The sequence below is a fragment of the Octopus bimaculoides genome, chromosome 26 (genome assembly GCF_046866305.1).
Source record: "Octopus bimaculoides isolate indiv1 chromosome 26, ASM4686630v1, whole genome shotgun sequence".
Lineage (NCBI taxonomy): Eukaryota > Metazoa > Mollusca > Cephalopoda > Octopoda > Octopodidae > Octopus > Octopus bimaculoides.
Window position 1 is genome coordinate 23,918,753 of NC_142953.1, and position 21,844 is coordinate 23,940,596.

General features: G+C 34.8%; 1 protein-coding gene across 26 annotated transcripts in view; it reads left to right on the plus strand.

The window, feature by feature from the left end:
• LOC106883622 (calmodulin-binding transcription activator 2) overlaps positions 1-21,844 on the plus strand; it is an 859,097-nt gene that overhangs the window by 582,140 nt on the left and 255,113 nt on the right. For 3 of the 26 annotated variants that reach the window (XM_089342577.1, XM_089342587.1, XM_089342582.1), the window contains exon 1: positions 3,707-3,853. The exons of the other annotated variants lie outside the window; for them this stretch is intronic. In XM_089342577.1, the coding sequence (XP_089198703.1) occupies positions 3,820-3,853 (34 nt within the window). In that variant the 5' untranslated portion in view covers positions 3,707-3,819. Of the gene's footprint in view, positions 1-3,706; positions 3,854-21,844 lie in introns of those variants that run through there. 26 annotated transcript variants of the gene reach the window in all.

The following is a 21,844-nucleotide window of genomic DNA, read 5'->3' on the forward strand; positions in this document are numbered from 1 at the left end:
CAAATTGAGTGATTGCACATTAACATGCAATGTACCTTATCCTTTGGTGAAAGCAGTCTTCTTGCTGCAATCAATCCAGTCAGAAGATAGACACCATTCAAGCATCACAGTGGAATGGTTGGTGTGGTAAACAGAAGTCTAGTTTCAAAAAAAAAAAAGTGCAATCAAAAAAAGAATGAATGCCTTCTAATCCATTCCCAGTGGAACCGAAATATTAAAAATAATAACACGTGCTTCAGTTTAATGACATCTAATGTTTGTAGAAACTTATTTTATTCCTGTGTAGCGGTTTGGCAAAAGAGTCCGATAGAATAAGTACTAGGCTTACAAAGAATAAGTCCTGGAGTGGATTTGCTCGACTAAAGGCGGTGCTCCAGCACGGCCGCAGTCAAATGACTGAAACAAATAAAAGAAAGAAAGAAGGTAACAAGCTGGCAGAACTGTCGGCTTGCTTGGCAAAATGCTTCGCAACATTTCACCTGTCTTTACAAGGTGATGTTCTGCTAAGGTTGACTTTGCCCTTCATCCTTTCAGGGTTGATAAAATAAGTACCAGTTGAGCCTTGGCGTCAATGTCATCAACTTAACACCACCCTCCCACGAACTTGCTGGCCTTGTGCCAAAATGTGAAACCAGATTTATTCAAGAAATACATTATAAGTGAAAATATACTGTGTTTTTTTTTTTTTTTGTAAATGATGTTATTTTAGTCACTGTGGAAACTGAAAAACATCTCTTCAAAAGGAAAGAAAAAAAGAAAACAATGTTTTTCGTTTGTTTTTTTATTAAGAAAACAAATCTAATTGCAACCATTTGTTGGTGTTTGTGTCAACACTTGAGTAATTTTGAAAGACTTGGAGATAAGTGAAAAACTTCGAGTATAGTTATTAACTTGTTGGTTCCTTCAATAGAGTTGAAGGTGGAACACAACTACTCCGATGGTGGGGTCTTTTCAAAACTAAAGGGAACTGTGCGGGTTTTTTGGGAAGGACCTATCAAGCATTCATTGGTCCCTTATTGGTTCCTTAAGCTACAGATCAATGTACTTGCTGACCATCCCCTCATAGGTCACAGTCACCTAATCTCTATGGACTTGTTCCCAGTGATCCCCCTCCCACTTCAATTCAATTTAATTTAAAATTATCATTTGCATGACACTATTGAAGATAATAGAACATGATTAAAACCACAAATATAATTTCATAATTTATTTCAAATGTAATTACACATTTCTTTAGAACTAATTAATTTAACAAAATTGATTGTTGAAAATGACCCAAAGGCTACCAGCTTTTTCTGGTCTGATAGTGTTTTTGTATAAAGTCTGATAACACACATTTAGTTAATTTTTGTGAAATACCTCTATTATTTTTTTTATAGTACAAACCCTTATCTTTTTTTAATGTCTCTCTTTGATGAGTTAAGACTCTTATTTTTCAGAATTTGAAACTATTTTGGAGCAATAAAATTTCCTATATTTGACAGTGAATGTTTAAAATTCTATGCACTGTTCCTGTTTAAATTAGTTACAAATTTTCTGAAGTAGATAACAACAAACACACTCATAATTCTATGCTATGTAGGTCGGACAGATACATAAAACAAGCTCTTTTCATCTTGTCTGTATCTTCTGTCATGTAAATCCTATAAAACTATTGGTTGATTGAGGGGGTGGATTAAGGAAATTAGGAAAATCTTAATCTGTTTTCCTTTTTTTATATATTTTACATGGACAACATTTTGTGATATAAATCTGGTTTAGAAGTTTTTTTTTAATTTATTATATAAGAGAAAATTATTCTTCCTGATGTTGTTTGTTGTTCATTTAGGAAAGAAAAAAAATCAAAAATTTAAAATTTGTGCAAAATAATATCTGAGCTATAAGGCTGCTAAAAAATATTCCAAGGAATTTTTTTGAGATCTTTTTTACAGACTAGAAAATCTGTTTTGTGTTGTTCTATAAAAATCAATCAATTGCTTTCATCTGAAAAGTACTTTTTAAAACACAATAACAAATAACAAGAAGTGTGTTTGTATGTGCAATCTGATATGTTTTATTTGACAGAGAGAGAAAGAGCCAAATAAATTGAGCCAAAATAAAAGATTATTTTAGCACCAAATGAGATTATTTCAAGACTGAAACCTATTTAGAAACATGTTATGTTCTCAATTTACTTGTTGGTGTCATTCGGGATTACAACCAATTTGTCAAGAAGAAACACTGAGAACATCTCACCTACAAAATATAAAAACAGGAGTTTGTGTTTGTGTTGTTTAATTAGCAAAGATTTCACATCTATTTTTTTCTTTTTTACAGAAGTAAAAAAAAAAATAGAATCATTAACATTTAGTTTGTGGTTCAATTTTAATTTTCTTGCTCAATTTAATACGTTTTTCCTCTCAGTGTAGAATTAATAAAGCTATTATGAATAAATGGTAGATAGAAGGTAATTTGATTCATTGCTACAACATCTGATCAACTACTATATAATTATTTAGTTTGAAATCCAATAGGGCTTGTATTATTGTCTCGCTAGAGAGCTGCCGAGAGAAGAGACAGTGGTTAAGGCTGCTTAGGTTGTTGTCGTTAATAACAAATGATGTGAAACTAGAGGCAAAAATCCAATTTGTTTCACTCGTTAATGATCTGACCCCTCATCTCACTCCTCAACTTAATACTTTCCACGGATGTTCCTGAGTTGATGAGAGATTCATAGAGTACACACACACACACACACACACACACAAACACACACACACACACACACACACACACACACACACACATCTGTGTATACATAAGTGTATTTCTACACACAAATATGTAAACACATGCATGTATGCACACATACGTGTATACACACACAATTATATTCACATATAATTCTATGCACGTATACACACACATGCACACGCACATATTTCTACACATGCATGTATACACACGTATGAATATACACATACACATACACACATATGAATATACAGACACATATACTAATGTACACCCTCATGTACACACACACACACACACACATAGATGCACACACATAGATGCACACACATACAAACGTTTTCTTAGATTTAATCACTATTAAGGGTAGCGGTGGTGTTGGGGTTCTCTTTATTTTGTCGAGATGTTTACAAAAAAGCTTGATTACATTGTCGGACAACTCAAATGTTTTCCTCCACCCCAGCTGCCACGTGCGTAGAGAGAGAGACATGTATCATATTCACCAACTCTACCACATGTGACTTAACACCTTCATCGCTTCTGGTTATTTCTCTGTTCCAACCATCACAAACTGATCAGTTTTGACTAACAAGCTGTGACCCCCATCAGTTCTTTCTTTTTGCTACATGTGGAATTTCAAGCTTCATGATCAACCCAAAGAATGCTGTAATTTCCTTTTCATCATCCCTCACCTAGCATTTCATATCATTTCTACTTCATACCTCCTTTTTTTCTTTTCTTTCTTTTTGTTATTGTTTGAAAATTTATTTTATTTATTTTTCTTTGTTACTTTTTATTCACCCTTCCTCACCACGTTTCCTCATCATTAATACTTTGCCACACCCCCATCTCTGCAACCACCCCCACTATCTTCTCCACCGCCAACAACCTTGCCTGCTGCTTTTCATTTCATATCCCTTGCCCTTCTCTCTCTCTTTCTCTAGGTACTTCTAACAGTAACAACTTCCAACTAACACTTTTCTCTTACTTACCTGCTATGATTTGGCATTTTGCTTTTTCGTGGACATCTTATCCTCTAATTGTTTCTGCTAGCTTTTCTAAAATTCATTAGCAGTGTAGTTACCCATGCTTTCTCTGGTCTGTGCTGCAGTTAGATATGGTAAGAATATCATCATCATCATCATTATTATTACCATTATTATGTACTACTACTATACAGTGACTGCATGCAAGTGTATGTGTGTGTGTGTATACATATATATATATATATATATATATATATATATATATATTTGTAATATGTTTATATAACGCCATACATGTATAGTATGTCTTTGTGTATATTCATAAAACCAGTTTGTTTTTGTTGTTCTATTTTCTTAAAAATTTGCTTAACAAAGTAACAAAAGTACTAATCTCTAGTCTTAAAGTTACAGTCTTTTTGTAATAGTTTTAGATATGTGATATTGGCCATGCTACAGCATCACTAAACGTAATGTAAGATTTCTTCAAAATATATCTTTACCTGTTGTATGAAAAAAAAAAAACAGATTAGCTCTTGCTTGTTGACATCTCCATTCAACACCCTACCTCTCTCATCTTCTAGTGACAACTGCTGTTGTTAAAATAACGCACTTGTAATGCACATGCATGTGCATCAATTTAAACTTTCTCCACAAAGAAGAGTTAAATAACAGCATTTACTCACTGTTGATATTTATTTTCACATGATTATTTAATCTTTGAGAAATTTTTTATGTTTTGAAGATTAACAAAAATTATACAGAAACAAAAAAAAGAAAAAGAAACCTGTCTGACTTTAAAAAATTATAGCAGTTCACCATTTTTGCCTTGAATCCATAAACCCAGACATGCCAGCCTAGGTTACTTTCAATTTACCAGGTTCATTGTTTAATAAGATTTATCTATTTCTTTCATTACTTTTCATACAAAGTATTACTTTCTCTTAGAGGAAGGGGCATTTTATGATGTTTTTTGTTTCATTTTTTTACTTCCCCATTTTATTATATTTTTTTAAATATTTTTCTTTTTTAATTAGATTATTGAGAATTCTTCACTGTTGAACTTTGAAACACATTTCGATTTCTAGCAGGAATCTTATAGATTTTTATTTGTGGACTTTACATAATTGATGGCAACTAATTTTGTAGTTTACCTCGGGGTATACTTTGAATAGGAGCTTTAACAAACAGAGTTTATTTTTACTCTTATTGTGTGTGTGTGTGTGTGTGTGTGTGTGTGTGCATGTGTGTGCGTGTGTGTGTGCATATGCACATAATAAAAGTAAAATAAGAGTATGCACACACCAATACACATGCACACACCTTCACTAGTATACATGAACTCACTCACTCATGATAATGTTTACATAGATATTCCTGTATAGACATAGCCACTAGCACACAAGACAGTGTGTGTGTGTGTGTATATACACACATATCAACATATCCATGTGCACTGACATTAGCATATGCCCATGTATACACCTCAACACATATGGCCACACATGGAAACTTGTGTGTGAGCAGATACACTACCTTGTGCAGGTACTTATCACAACACAGTGTTCCTATAACAATATGTGCTCATTGATCAACATACATGTTGGTGCATATATATTTATATGTATAGTGACATACTCATATAGATATTCCGATATGTCTATGTCAGGACCACTGCATACTAAGATGCACCATCTCACACATTGCCATTCAATTATTTGCTGATGTGTATGCACTTAAACAAACCATAATAATGTATACATATATGCATAAACAGTACATATACACACACACATATAGTTATACATTGTACAATGCACATACTTATGTTTATGTATATATGTGTACACTCTCACACACACATACACACAAAGTGCAAGTTATTTTGATACCCAGTCTGTAAATTGCCATTAAATTGCTGTTTCTGAAGCAAAGATGGGGACAACATTAATTTAGTCATTTGTGTACTGAATGGCCAACTCAAATTAAGAATAAGTAACTGAGCAGGCTTATTCTCAGAGACGTTCCAGCCATAACCATCCCATCTTTTTTTCAGGCATAGTGTATCTAGGAAAACATTATTGAAGATGTTCTCTATCTTTTTTAAGAGAGTAGAGTGAGATATGAGAGAGATTCAGCTGCTATTTCTTGGAGATGAGTGACCATGTAGACGTTTTCTAATCGTTCTGGAAGTTAGTGCAATACCACTTCAGTGGTACAATACTTTAGTCACAGAACTATTTTCTAAAATACTTTGGTTCACATTTGTCTTCAATATGACTCCATGTCAGTTGACTAAATCTCTTTTCATTTAGATCTGAAAAAAAAAAAATAATGAATAGAAGGTTATTTAAAGACGAAGTACATAAGCTGTAATATTCATGCCTTCTTTATTCGTGGATTCTGATTGGTCACTGACTTTCAGTCAGTGGATTCAGTTTTCCCGAGAACCTACTGCCACATAAGATCAAAGTACTTAGAATCAACTAAATTAGCAAAATTCATTCATTCATTTGTTTTACATCCAACATAAATACATATTATTGAGGTACTGTTATTATAGCCAGATGCTCTTCCTGTCACTAACCTTTAGCTAAGTTTCAACTAAGAAAAATTTCATTCTACATGTGTTTGAAAGTACAGAGCCACCAAACATTGTGTTGGCGTTTTTCTTTTTTCAGAGAAGTGCAGGATGTAAACATATACATACATACAAACAATATAATTTCTGTCTCATTTATTTTAAACTTGAATTATGATGAGTGGTTGTGTTCGAGACATGCTTGTTTTATGCAGACATTACTTTTTGTTGAAACTGAACCCAAAGCATCTCTGGCCATAAAGGCTGTGAAGTACTTTAGATCTTTAGAAGTAGTATTTTGTATTTATTTAAAGGTTTGTTAAGTTCTTCTGTCTCTAAGACTTCTAGCTAGCCCATTATACAGCCCCACATACAAATATACATGCCACACTCATACATACACATGATCAGTTCTGGTTCTTAGTCAAAAAACAAATGGCACTCAATTATGTGAAAATAATGAGAGTACAGAATATAGTTTAATGATAACCATTCTAACAAATGGTGACCATAGTTCTGAGTTTCATGTAAAGCTGGGTCCTACACTCATCAGAGAGGTATATTATGGATTTATGTCAAACAGTACCACAGATGGCTCTGGCAGAAGTCCTGTCCATGAAACTTTTTAGGAAAATTAAAAAAAAAACAGATTTTCAGTCAGATTTGTAACGAAAGGGTTAAAAAGTAGCAATGGTAGCAGTGATAAGAAAGAATCCTTTCTAATAAAGGCACAAGTCCTGAAATTTGGTGGGACTACATCAACTCCAGTATTTGACTGGTACTATATTTTATTGCCCCCCCCCCCCTCTGGAATGAAAAGCAAGGTCAACCTTGTTGGAATTTGATCTCAGAATGTAAAGTCTGAAGAAATGCCACTGAGCATTTTGCCCAGTGCTGTAACAGTCCTGCCAGCTAGCCATCTTGGTGGTAAGAAATAATGGTAAATATATTATGACAGAAGATCCTTGCTTGGTTAGTGATGTTGTTAGGAGGATGAAAATGACAGTATATTAATGCCTGAGAAATATTCTGATAACAAAAACATTTCAAGCCACAAGGAACTAAATAGCTGATTAGGTACTATGTTTGCAACTGTAGCCTAAATGACGGCTAGTTAAGGTTCTGTTGTTAGCAGTTTAGACAACAGAGAATTTATGTTCCTGTGAGTATCAGCCATAGAATCAGAAGAATTTTACGCATGTTTGCCATTCCTGTAGATTAGATTTATATGATGTGAGCCGATTTTTTCTGTGAGCCCTTAATTACAGCAAGTAAACACAAAGGACTATCGGTATAAATCCTGATAAAAGGCCAAAACATGAACACACGCACATACGTGCATATAGGTGGTGTGTGTTTATGTATGTATACACATACACACACACACACACACAAACGCACAGAGGATGCTCAGGCTAAATTTGACAGTTTACATAATAGAAAAGAAAACATATCCTGTCCCAAAATAAAGTAGATGGTCTGATCAATAAGTATCCGGACTGTTGCCATTATAACGAAGTTAAAGCATGCAGAGTGAAGCCACTTAGCACAAATTGACCTTGAACTCTGCTGTGCATGTGCACCAAGTTTTAACGTTCTAGCTCACTTCTGCTGTTTACAGTAGTGCTAGGAAGGAATGTGTGTAGCGTGTGATCATCACATTGACCATGAATCTACATCAACTTTTGCCAAAAGCTTGGCGATACCTGCTCAGAAGCCTATGCAAGATTGCAGAAAGTGTATGGAGAGGAGTGTATGAGCTGAAAAAGTGTCGATATTCATGAATGTTCTGGGAGACTTGCAGCAAACAGAACTGAGTAAAACATTGCAGATGTGCATGGAGCTGTGAGGGGAAATCATCGAATCACCATCCTTGAGTTATCAGAGGATGTGCAGATTAGTTGTGGCTCATTTCAGTCCATTATCACTGAAGATTCGGGTATGAGATATGTATATGCCAAGTTGGTGCCAAAACTGCTTTCATCTGACAACGCACCTACCCATTCAGTGCAGCTTGTGCAGCAGTTTGGGGCTAGGCGCAGCATTCCCCAGGTCCAACTGTATTCCTCAGATCATCTCAACCATGCTTCACACAGTAATCCATGAGATTACAATCAGTAGAATTAGGAGGCCAGAAATAGGGTGAAGTCATAGAAATTGTCTGACAACTACTTATGACTTTTTGTCTGGAGGTATGGCAAGGAGCCAAACAAATCCTGCTGCCACACATATGGCTTTCTAGCAGCAACCTTCTCCAGCTAGGGATTGACTACCATCTCCCACAGCTTCACACAGCTGCCTGAAATGAGCCTAAGGTCCTGTTCAGAGATGTGGAGATGAACTTTGGCGTGTGGATGCAGTTGAAACACCTATTGTATCCCTTCCTGATGGTCCCAGCATTGCAGTTGTCTATGTCATGTCTTACAACCTTTACAGGGTTCACAGAGTGCAATGAACAGTAGTCATGATGTTGGCAGTTTGATACACCATGCAAACCATTATGATAAAGGGAACTCTTTTCTAATATTAAGATATATTCAAATCCTCCATGTCAGCTAACTTTTTTCTCAACTACAACTATAATCTTTATGCCCTCCAACAGCTTTGAATGTTCACTAATACACTGAATAAAGGAGATAAAAAAATCAACAACTTTAGCCCAAATACGCACGTGCACACACACACACATACACACACACACATACACGCATACACTCACATGCATGCATTGTTTTGGCCTTTTATCATGATTTATGCCCATAGTCCTTTGTTTTTATTAGCTGAAATTTAAGGGCTCACACACATATATTTATATATGCATATAAATACACAGACACACACACACACACACAGACACACACACACACACACACACACAGACACACACACACACACACACACACACACATATTTATGCATGGATGTAGCTGTGGCAAGAATTTTACTTCCCAACTTCATAGTTCTAGGCAGATTGGGCAAGTGTCTTCTATTATAGCCCTGGGATAACCAGATTGTTCTGAGTGGATCCTATAGATAGAAACTAAAAAATCCCATTGTATAGGTATGTCTGCATGCATGCATGCATGTATGTATGTATGTATGTATGACTGTCTCCTTGATGTGATAGTTGTAAACAAGTGTCATGTTCATGTAAGTAGTCTACTCCATTTCCAATCTTCCTTGAAAACATCTGGTCTTGGAGGGGGAATATTAACTCCCTTAGAAGTAGGTGAGACTTGACAACACAAAAGGCATCGGGCTGTAGAAAATGCCCCTCTACAAAATTCCATCAAACTCATTCAAACAGAGAAACGTGGACATCTAAACAATGATGACAATGATGATGTGTGCTCCAGAATGACATGTTGCCACTTATTGTTACTGGTTTTACCTCTTCCTTAGCTGGTCTCTTATCGGCTGATGTCTTCAATTGTTGGTGAAACTCAGTACAAATTGATCTGAAGGAGTATTGTCATCTAATAGTGCAAAGATATATTAATATATAAATATATAAATTATTAATGTAGAGATATTAGATTTGCGATGTTTGTGGACATGTTCAGCATGATTCTGTTATAGCTAATGCCTTCACATTGATTCTAGCTAAAACAAAACAAAAAAGCGGAAAAAAAAAACACAAAAAAGACATTAGCAGAATAAATAAATATTTGTGTGTAGGCATACGTATTTATGCATGTATCTCTTTTCTTCTGTCTGCCAGTCAGTCTGTCTGTCTGTCTATTTTTCTCTTCTCCTTTATCTCTAGCATACAAGTTTACATACTGTGTGTGCCTTGATGTATTCACATGGACATATATATATATAAAGTGAAAAAGAGAAATATATGCATATACACATATAAATGCAAATGCACACACACACACACACACACACACACACACACACACACATATGAGTGTGTGTGTGTGTGTGTGTGTGTGTGTGTGTGTGTGTGTGTCTGGTGTAGATATACATGGTTTCTTTTCGTAACTGAATAGAATACTTGACATATTTCAGAGTTGCATTCGATTGTCTTGATCTAAGATTGGGCATTGCAATAGGAATATTTACATCATGGAATAATCATGTGAACCATTTAGAATCACCAATGATATATATACCATCGTATATTATAATCACTACAGGCACAGGCATGACTGTGTGGTAAGAAACTTGCTTACCAACCACATTGTCGTAGGTTCAGTCCCACTGCACAGCCCCTTGGGCAAGTGCCTTCTACTATACCCTCAGACCAACCAAAGCCTTGTGGGTGGATTTCGTAGATGGAAACTGAAAGAAGCCCATTGTATATCAACATCAGCAGCAGCATATACAATGGGTTTCTTTCAGTTTCCATACATACATGCGTGTGTGTATGTATGAGTTTGCATGTGTGTGTGTGTGTGTGTGTGTGTGTGTGTGTGTGTTTGTCCCCACCACCACTTGACAACCAGTGTTGGTGTGTTTACAGCCCCATAACTTAGCAGTTAGGCAAAAGAAGCTGATAGAATAAATATCAGGTTTTTAAAAGAATAAGTACTGGAGCCAATTCATTCAACTAAAAATTCTTCAAGGTGGTGCCCCAGCATGGCCACCGTTTAATGACCAAAACAGTTAAAAGCTAAAAGATTATATTTAGTTTCGCTTTATTTCTTACCACAAGTGAGTACTTAACTATTTAAAGTCATCAATTATTTACCATTATATATTACCACCAACATGTATTATAACCACCATAGTATGTATAAACTTCGATTTTATTTCTTACTGGAGCTGTATACTGTGAAATATCAGAAAGTTTTGAAGTCAATCAATCAATAATCTGATCACTGACTCAACTCCACTGCAAAAAATATTAAAGTTTAGAGATATATGTAATTGGTGCTGTTGTTGTTGTTGTTGTGTTTGTATGAAAATGTTGCATCATATAGTCCATGATTTGATGCATCCACTCTAATGAAACGAACCTCAAAGGGAACAATGCTATCTGTTTTGCTGTTAGCTTGATTAAAGTAAATGGAGTAATGTGCTTTGTTTAGGGCCACAACACAAAGGCTACAGGCCTGGCTTAATCTTGTGATCTTTCAGTTAACTGCTCAACCGGTCATAAAAATAGACATACAAAGTTGGCCATCGACTTTGATGACACAAAAATTGTGGAACATAGTGTAATATGATTTGGATATAACATATTGAACTGGTTTAGGGTTGATAGCAAATTAAATTAGAAAATAAACACACTTTCTAATGGTTCCATGAATCATCATTTATCTCATTTAATTGTGTAATCTCGTGCTTGACTTTTAACTATAAATATGTAATAGAGGTTGAGTTGAACTGATGGGGGTTGAAATGAAAGAAAATATTTTCTCTCTTAAATGAAGTGGGCGTTGAGCCTTGAAGCATCAGATTTCTCTCTTCTTGACATAAAAATTGATCCAGCTCCACTTAATTTACTAATCATAAAGTTGAGTTTCAAAGTGTAACAGATTCTCTACTTACCAACTGAAGGAAGCAGGTTACAGACTTAGCATTGGTTCACAGTGTAGCTTTTATACCAATGTTTCTCAACCAGGGTCCATATAACCCTTAGGAATCCATATAAGATTTTGTTGTTAAAGTTTATGGGCAAGAAATTGGTTATACCTCTACAATGCATGAAATATATTAACACATTTTCTTATACTATTATTAATAGTATTTAATTATGAGAATATGATGGGATTTTTGGAAGCATTGAATGTCTATGGGGTTCCAGTTGAGTAAAATAAGAAGCAAAGGGGTTCAAAATGGTTGAGAACAACTGCTCCATACCAGTGTTTCTCAAAAGGGTTCACACACCATTGGTGAGGAACAGCATTACTTTGGTGGGTTGTGTTTATATATTTTTTCTCTTTCACTTGTTTCAGCCATTAGACTGTGGCCATGCTGGAGCACTGCCTTGAAGGATTCTTAGCTGAATGAATTGACCCCAGTACTTGTTTTTTGCTAAGCCTGGTACTTATTTTATCAGTCTCTTTCACTGAACTGCTAAGTTACAGAGACATAAGCTGACCAGCAGCAGTTGTCAAGTGGTGGTGGGAGACAAACACAGACATGCACATGGAAATATATGAGAGGCTTCTTTCAGTTTTCATTTACCAAATCCACTCACAAGGCTTTGGTTGGTCTGAGGTGAGAGTAGAAGACACTTGCCTAAGGTGCCATGCAACAAGCTATCAGAATCATTCTCACACTAGACAAAATGGTTAGCAGCATTTCTTCTGACTTTATGTTCTAAGTTCAAATGCTGCTGAGGTTGTTTTGCCTGCCATCCTTCTGGAGTCAATAAAATAAGTACCAGTTGACCACTGAGGTCCATGTGATTACTCAGCTGCTTAAAATTACTGGCCTTATGCCAAAATTTGAATCTATTATTATTACTATTCTTGGTAATTGGTGGTGGGTTGTTTTTTTTTTAATATTATATAACAAGGACTTTCAGAAAAGCGAATTAATAAAAAGAAACCAAAAATGTATTGAAATTAGTTGTTGTTGGTGTCTTGCAGAATCCTTCAACAGACTAATTTTCCACACCTGATACCATGAGTTCACTAAAGATCGTTTTGTTTGTATTCAGATACTTCCAAATGGTTTCAACAATAACAACACCAACAATAACAATACCAAAAATAAACTTTCTTTGCCCACTTCCCAACTTGAAAAAAAAGAAAAATCATAAATCATTAAGAAAACAACCTTCAGTAAATAAATAAAATAAATAAAATATAGTAAGACAATCTGTTTACTTAATTCTGAGTTATTATTTTAGTTTGTCTTCTTCTCCAGAGCCATTTTCTCTTCTGAGGCGGCTTCGTTTTTAACATATGTCCCCGCACTACTAAATTGATTAATGGAGAACAAAAAAATGACAAGAAAAGAAAGACTTAGAAATATTAATTTCAAAGAAAATCTTATAAAATAGTAAATTTATGCTGTTGTTATTGTTGTCTTCTTAAATTTTATTCTTAGATTAAACTCTGTGAATATCCATGGTTTATTTGCCTTGTTTTTTTTTTTTACTATTTCATTTATTTATTTTCAATCTACTCAACAATTTCATTAAATAATACGAAACTTTTTGTTTGGAATCAATTTGTATATTTATTTCTGTATGGAAAGAACAGAACAGAACAAGAGAGAAATATAACTGGTTCCAGTCTTCAGTTATTTGCAGAACTAAAAATAAGAGAAATAACTGCTATGAAAAAGATGGTCATGGTGGTGGTGGTGGTGGCGCGGGGGGGATGGGGGGTACCAGTGAATTAGGTTTTGTGACTGAGGATGAAGAATGAAAGTTGTATCTGCCATAAAAGGAAATGTGGAAATCCATAAATTTGCAAAGATATCAAACCAGATAAAATATTGAAATCAAAAGAACAAATTGGTGTAAATAATTTTAGCTTAGATGACATTTTATAAACTGAGTACAACAAACATATTGCAGTGATTGCTTTTTTGGTGTTTCACAGTTAATGCTTTAAGCCAGGGTTTCATTAAGTACATAAATTAATTGAAATTTTATAACCAGCTTTACTTCTGCTTTTTATTTTCCAATTCAGAATTGTCAAATGTGGTTCAACTTCGCTTAGTTTCTTGGAGATAGCCGTCTGCAAGTGCAAACCCCATGGATCAGAGTGGCTCTTCCAGTGCATCTCCCTTGTCACTCTCTTGGGCAACACCTTTTCCATTTTGTGTGCTGGGACCATGAGGCAAACTGACAAGCTTTTTTTAGATGTTTCTTAACTCTGAGGAAGAGGAATGGCAAGATGGTTTAGACATGGCCGTCATCAAATTTCAAAAACTATTTCATTAAGCATTATGAAACAGATTGAATCAAGAATTTGTGTGTCTTCTTGGATACAAAAGGCACTCTTCTATGACTCTAGAGTCAGTAGAAGCACTTTTATGAATCTAGAATTGGTAAAAACATTTCTAGCAATTACATTTATGTATTCATTTTGCAAGATTCTTGATGTGAATTCGTGTGTTGAAACAGATATTGTTGTATTTGGGGATGGTCATGTTGCCAGTTTAGCCAATGAAAACACACTATATATTTGGTGTTCACTTGCTTCAGCTTTATTTCATATTTATTGTATTTCAGCCAGAGTCCTTTCATCACACTTCTGTGACCTCATCAGTGGTCCTTTGCTTTCTTCTTTCTTTTTTGTGTCTCTCCTTCCTAATGATCTGCCATTTTGTATACAAAATGGCAAATTGTTAGGAAGGAGAAACCCAAAGAAGAAAGCAAAGGATCAATGATGAGGTCACAGAAGTGTGATGACAGAACTCCAGCTGAAATAGGATTAATATAAAATAAAGCTGAAGCAAGTGAACACCAAATATATAGTGCGTTTTTATTGGCTAAACTGGCAACATGACCATCCCCAAATACATCAATTTCCAGCAATATTCACCTTTTACATGGTTAAATGTGCAATCAGTTAAACCACAGTTTTTCATTGCTCGGTCATTATTTTTCTTTAATTTCTTATATCTTAGCCTAGAGAAGGATGAAAATCCACATTGAATTTGGAAGGGTGGACATGTTACTGGTTTGGTTTGGAGGGAGGGTGGGAGTGTATCATTGCTTTCACAAAATGCCAAGAGGTTAATTTTTTTTTTCTTAAACAGTTGCGTGATGCTGGTGTTAAGCTCAACAGAATACCAGTTGTTGTACTATTGTCTAAACATGTTATCACATTGTTCTAAAATAATCATTACCATCTTAAAGTTGTAATTGACAATTATCAATTCTAGGACTTCTATTTCTTTTGTCAACAGAACAGCCTTTTAGTACTTGAGTTCTCAACAAGCAAAGGCTGTCTTGATTTTCAGTTGACATTAATACTTGTTACCATCACAATTGTTATTATATGATGAAAACTCACAGCTTATTTTGCTGGGTACGATGGGAAGTGTTAGCTGTCCACAGCCAGCAGACTAAGGTGACACTTGTTTACTGGTCATGCTTCAAGAACCCTGCCAAGAATTCTGGCAGTTCCAAGCAATGCTGATTTTTTTAGGTGTTCTACCTTCACACTTGCACCAATCTTTTTCAGCCATGTTGGTAGTTGAGTGCTGATACTTTTTTTCTTCTTCTTCTTCTTCTTCTTCTTCTGCTGCTGCTTCTTCTTTTTCTTCTTCTTCTTCTTCTTCTTCTTCTTCTTCTGTTGCTTCTTCTTCTTCTTCTTCTTCTTCTTCTTCTGTTGCTGCTTCTTCTTCTTCTTCTTCTTCTCAGCTGTGTTTCGTTTGTTTGTTTGTGGACAAGATGTCTCAAGAATCACTGGATGGATTCAGATGAAACTTTCAGGGATGTTTGGCCTTGTGACTGGCAAGAACTGATTAGATTTTGGGTTTGATCTGATATTGGACAAGGATTCTGGATTAATTTTCCCAGTTTTTTACTTAAATTTTGAGAGCGGTCGGGTTCATTTTTAGTATTCTTGTTTGTGAGAGAAGTTGAGTTTATTTCAGATATTCTCATTTTAAAAATCACGTCTGGTTAATCATTGAGAGGACGTTGGTGTTGCCTTGGTGGAAGTTTGCGCTCTCTGAATGCTCTTGTTATTATTATTATTATAACCTGTTAGCCACAGGTATGACTGTGTGATAAGAATTTTGCTTTCCAACCACATATTGTGGGTTCAATTCCACTGTGCAGCACCTTGGGCAAGTGCTTTCATCTATATCCTCAGGCTGACCAAAGCCTTGTAAGTGGATTTCGTAAATGAAAACTGAAAGAAGTATGTTGTGTGTGTGTGTATGTGTGAGTTTTTGTATTCCTATAACTTAGCAGTTTGGCAAAACAGACTGATAGAATAAGTACCAGGTCAAAAACATAACAAGTACTGGAGCTGATTCATTCAGCTAAAATGTCTTGAAGGTGGTGCCCCACCATGGCCACATTCAAATGACTGAAACAAGTGAAAGATAAAAGATGTGAAATTGCTTATAATTATCAGTCTTCAGTATTATAGCTTGTTATGTTGCTTATAGTTATCAAGTTCATTAACATCAATATTGCCAGTTATATTGCTGATAATTATGGCTGTTTAGAGAAAGCAGGTCAAATTATTTCTTTGTCCTAGTCATCTGGGTTTGTTACATCAGAATTGCTTGACCCCCCCCCCCCCACCCCATATTTGGGCCAAGTAAGTGCATGCCGATGAGATGAGTTAAAAGCTTAGTTATCAAACTGAATAGTCCAAGAACCAAAGTTGACAGCTTCTGGCTATGAGAGACACACATATATCAAACATGTCTTTGAGAGAGTTGTGCATGTTACAAACTCCCTGTTTTTTGCTACTCCTGTAAACTCCTGAATCATAATTTCTTCCAGAGCTCATCAGCAGCTAAGATTAATCAGAATTGTAATGATACATCTTAGCCAGTGATTAGAGCCATCTCAAATACTCTACACCATTTGTCACAACCAATTCAATGCCTTTTATCTTCACATAACTTAATGGTAAAAAAATCAGAGAATGAGTTTTATTTATTTTTTTAACGATAAACACAGAAAAATATAACATATATAACAGACAGAACACCCTCCACCCTCCCTCCCTGCCATCAGAAGTTGAAGGATAACTTGGTTAATGAGAGATGAAACTAATTGTGATGTTTACTGAAGTATATATGTATAATTAAAGGATTTCTCTTTGTGAAGTTTTATGGACTAATTGCTGCGAAAGTATCTGAAACTAAATACTAAAATATAAAGTGTAGAAGTTAATTGGAGATGAAGATGATGATGCTGCTGCTATTGCTGATGATGGTGGTGGCGGTGGTGGTGGTGGTGGTGGTGACAGTGGATATGGTTTTATTTCATTGTGGCTTTTCTTTCTCTCACTCTCTTTGGTTTTTTCAGATGTTTTTGCACTAAATCATAATTTATTAATTAATAAAACTGGTCTGATGTATTTAGTGAGAGAGCAAAATAAACATCAAAATGTTGGTTGCTATTATTATTATTATTATTATTATTATTATTATTATTATTATTATTATTATTATTATTATTATTATTATTATTATCACTTATTTATTTATCTATATATTTTATTTATTTTTCTCACTATGAAATAATAATAATGGATACAAAGATGAATATTTCTATAATTTCTTTAATGCTGACTTTTTTTTTTTGTATTTGAACAAAAAAACATAATAATAATAATCATTATTATTACTATTATTATTATTATTATTATTATTATTATTATTATTATTATTATTATCATTATTGTTAGATTTACTGTCAAGTACTAAATATACATTAACAGTTTTCTGTATTTATTTATATGTTAAAAAACATCAATGAACTGAAATATATTGATAAATAACAATTAAAAGGCAACATACTGTTGTTGTTGTTGTTACTATTAAGGCAGGGTGCTGGCAGAATCATTAGAGCACCAGGCACAATGCTTTACGGTATTTCTTGTGGATTTTTACATTCTGAGTTCAAATGCCATCAAGATTAATTTAGCCTTTCATCCTTTCGAGGTTGATGGAATGAAGTTTCAGTTAAGTACTGAGGTCGATGTAATTGATTTTCCCCCTCCCTTCAAAATTATTGACCTTGTGTCAAAATTTGAAACCACTACTACTACTAAAGCAGTGAGTTCACAGAATTGTTTTTAAAAAAACGCAGAAAAAATGCTGTGCCGAGTCTCTTGCATTCTTAGTTCAAATTCTGATGGGATCAACTTTGACTTTCATCTCTTCAGGTGTGATAAAATAGGGACCAGTTGAGCCCTGGAGTCACTGTAACTGACTAGTCACCTCCTTTAAAATTTTAGGCCTTGTACCAGAAAATTATTATTATTATTATTATCATCTTTCAATTTTGTCTCCATTTCTTGCCGAGTGTCATCCTGGCACCTAGGGCAGGGAAACTCACTGTATACATTGGTAGACCATCGAAATAATGACACCAGATTGTTCATTTACAAAGTCATGTAATAGAGAAAAAGGGAAAGAAAGACAGAGTGGAAAAGGAAAAAAAAAAAAAAAATTTTTTAAAGAAAGAAAATAAGGGGGAAAAAGGAAAGAAAATACAAGGCAACAATGCTCTTCTCAGTATGTGTGACATACCAGTTAAAACAATCTTTTGCACTTCCTACATGGATGGTGATCCTCCTACATGGATGGTAAACCAGGGATCATTCTCAAATAATTTTCTGTTCCCTTCTTGATCAGTCTAAGTGCTCTTACAATCAAAGTGACACTGGGGTAAAATATACAAAGCCCATTATACCCATCATGACTACCCATCTGATAAGGGTACACCAGGCACATGCATCACAACCATATGTACACAACACGGTGATCTCATATCAAGACAAACAGCGAATGACCTTGGAGGTGGGGCCCAGTTAGAATTTTCTGCAGTTCGAGTAGCCCGTACCGTTCAAAAGTTTCCTGAATAAGGGTTGTTTGAGGATGTTGAATGAAGCATCCACGTTTCCAAAAGTGAATTATCTAAAACCCTAAAGAATTCCTCTCAACACATGGCTATGATGCTCCCCGACTATTTCTGCTCATGATCAGAGATGCACGGTCAAACAACTGACAAGCAAATCGGTGGTATTAAGCAGAATATTTGCTGTAGCCCATCTTTTATACCAAGACAAAACAATGTACATGATAACACTTCCAATCAGTTAAGATCAGAAGCCATGAGAGCCATTGCCTGGTACTGCATCCAGGCATTTATTATTGTTATTATTATTATTATTATTATTATCATTATTATTATTATTATTATTATCTGTAGATTGGTAGAATTATTAGAGCAGTGGGCAAAATGCCTAGAAATATTTTGGTTGCATCAGCCTTTGTTCTGAGTTCAATTCCTACGAGGGTCAGCTTTGCCTTTCAGAGTCAATAAAACAAAGTACCAGTTACATACTGGGGTTGATGGTATTGACTAGTCCCTTCTGCTTAAAACTAATGGCCTTGTGCCTAAATTAGAAGCAATTATTATTATCATCATCTTTTATTCATCCTTACCAGTATCAGTACTGCAACCACCACGACCACCATCATTGTCATCTATTTATCCTTAACACTATCAGTTCTAACATTGCAGCCCCCAACTACCACCACCACCATCATTATTATCATTATCATTTCTATTTTGGCATGGGTTTGACAGTTCTGCAAACATCATTTTCTCAATGCATCTCCACACTGCCATCTTGTCTATAAAAGCACATGTTCTCAGTAAGTCCATTCTTATTGTTTTATCTTAGATCTCCTTGATTAACTTTCACCTATGAATAATTCTTTCTTTCTTCTCACTATCTGACACAACATCAACAATTAGTTAAAATTCATGTTTAATTCCCAGTAGCTTTCTGGATAAGACAAGGAAAAACTTGCAATAAGTCACACATTGTTTTTCAGTCCAGCAATAATATTTCTTAAGAAACCTTTGTATATATTTATTATCTCACCACCCACTTCTATTCTACTCTGTCCTCTTGTTAAATTTCTTGTTTCTGTCTAATTCATTCCTCTAACTTTAGCTCACTGCTTACATAGTGCTGTGGTACTTAATGAAAAATCTCATCTTTCCATCTCAGTTGTGCGGTATCTTGGAAAGAAAGTAAAAAATCTAGGACTGAAATTTTGTTGAAATGTTAACTAGATTGTCTGGAATGGTAAATGAATCTGGGCTGAACAAGTTTTACTGCTAAAATATATCACAATGATATTATTTTCACTATACACAATGACTAACAGAACTCCCTTGAATATTGAAACATGACATTATAGGGATTCTTCTACAGTGTACCGTCTAAAGAAATGGAATGTTAAGTTGTATATGAAAAAGGGAATAGCGTCTCTGTAATAAAACCATAAAAGAGCCACTAAGGTGAGCTTACAAAATAACATTGTAACTGTCATTCTATCAATAGAATGGCCTGCTTGTGGAATTAACTTGCAAGTGGCTCAGCACTCCACAGGCATGAGTACCCATCTCACATTTGGTCAACATGTCCAGCTCATCTGTTTTGAATTCCCAACAGAATGCTTTCCATACCGAAGATATCACATTTTCTAAAATTTTGATGTTTGATATCCTATCATGCCATTTTATTATTCAGATGTTTCACAGACAGGGCATGGGAAGGGTTTCAAGTTAATCATGATAAAATAATAATTATGGTTTCAAATTTTGGGGGAGGGATTATTGGCTCCAGTGCATGACTGGTATTTATTTTATTGACCCCAAAAGGTGAAAGGCAAAAATGACCGCAGTGGAATTTGAACTCAGAACATAAAGATGGACAAAGTGCTGCTAAGCATTTTGCCCAGCAAGCTAACGATTCTGCCAGCTCATCACCTTAAATAATAATAATAATAATAATGATAATAATAATAATAATAATAATAATAATAATAATAATATTTGCAAATGTCATAGAGTTAGAATTAAAGCCTCCATGGAGTGAAACTTTATGATGTTTTGTTTCTTGTCTGGAACCATTTTCATTCCATTCTGTCTCTAATGCTCTGAGGAAAACCAACAACTACAAATATGAAAAATGGAAAAATGTAACTCATTGATATTTGTATAAAAAACCTGCTGATCTTAACACACATTACATTACTAGCACAGGTTTGATGGGTGCATAACACTTAGATAGATTAAGGGGTGGACAGTTTCTGCAACTATGTTTCTTGTGCATTATTGTGAATATATTTGAGCTGTAGTAGAGCAGATCTCTTGCTCTGATGATAGATCTGTTCTGCTGGAACAAGAGCTGCTCTTGCCATTTATCAAGCAGTTACAAACTGTAAAACAGTCCCTGCATTAAACAATATCATACATAACCAGAGTGTGGGTGTGACCAGTCAGCAACTAGATTCATTCATTATCATCATCATCATCATCATCATCATCATCATCATCATCATCATCATTATTTAATATCCATTTTCCATGCTGGCATGGGTTGGATGGTTTGACCAGAACTGGCAAAAGACTGTACCAAACTCTACTGTCTGTTTTGGCATGGTTTCTGTGGCTGGATGCTCTTCCTAACACCAACATTGTATAAAGATTTCTATCCAAGAAACTGTACTCAGTCTTAATGTAACGAAATTTGGTGTTTAATCTTCTATCTTTTCAACTAATTATGAATTTAAGATACAACTATTTATTGATTTCTTTGTCTACACCTTTCATCAGTTGCTTCAAGTAATTACAAACGAGTCTAAATGTAGAAAATCCAAAGAAAATATCAAAAATAAATTTCAGAGTTTCAGAGGAACTGTTTATTCTGAAATGCAGAGATTTTTTTGAATAATTTATTCTTTACTTTTGACTACTGTGGCCATGCTGGGGCACTGCATTGAAGAATTTCTTTGTCCAATGAATTGACCCAATAGTTAATCTTTTTTAAGCCTAGTACTTATTCTATTGGTCTCTTTTGCTGAACTGCTAAGTTACAGGGATGTAAACACACCAACACTGGTTGTCAAATGA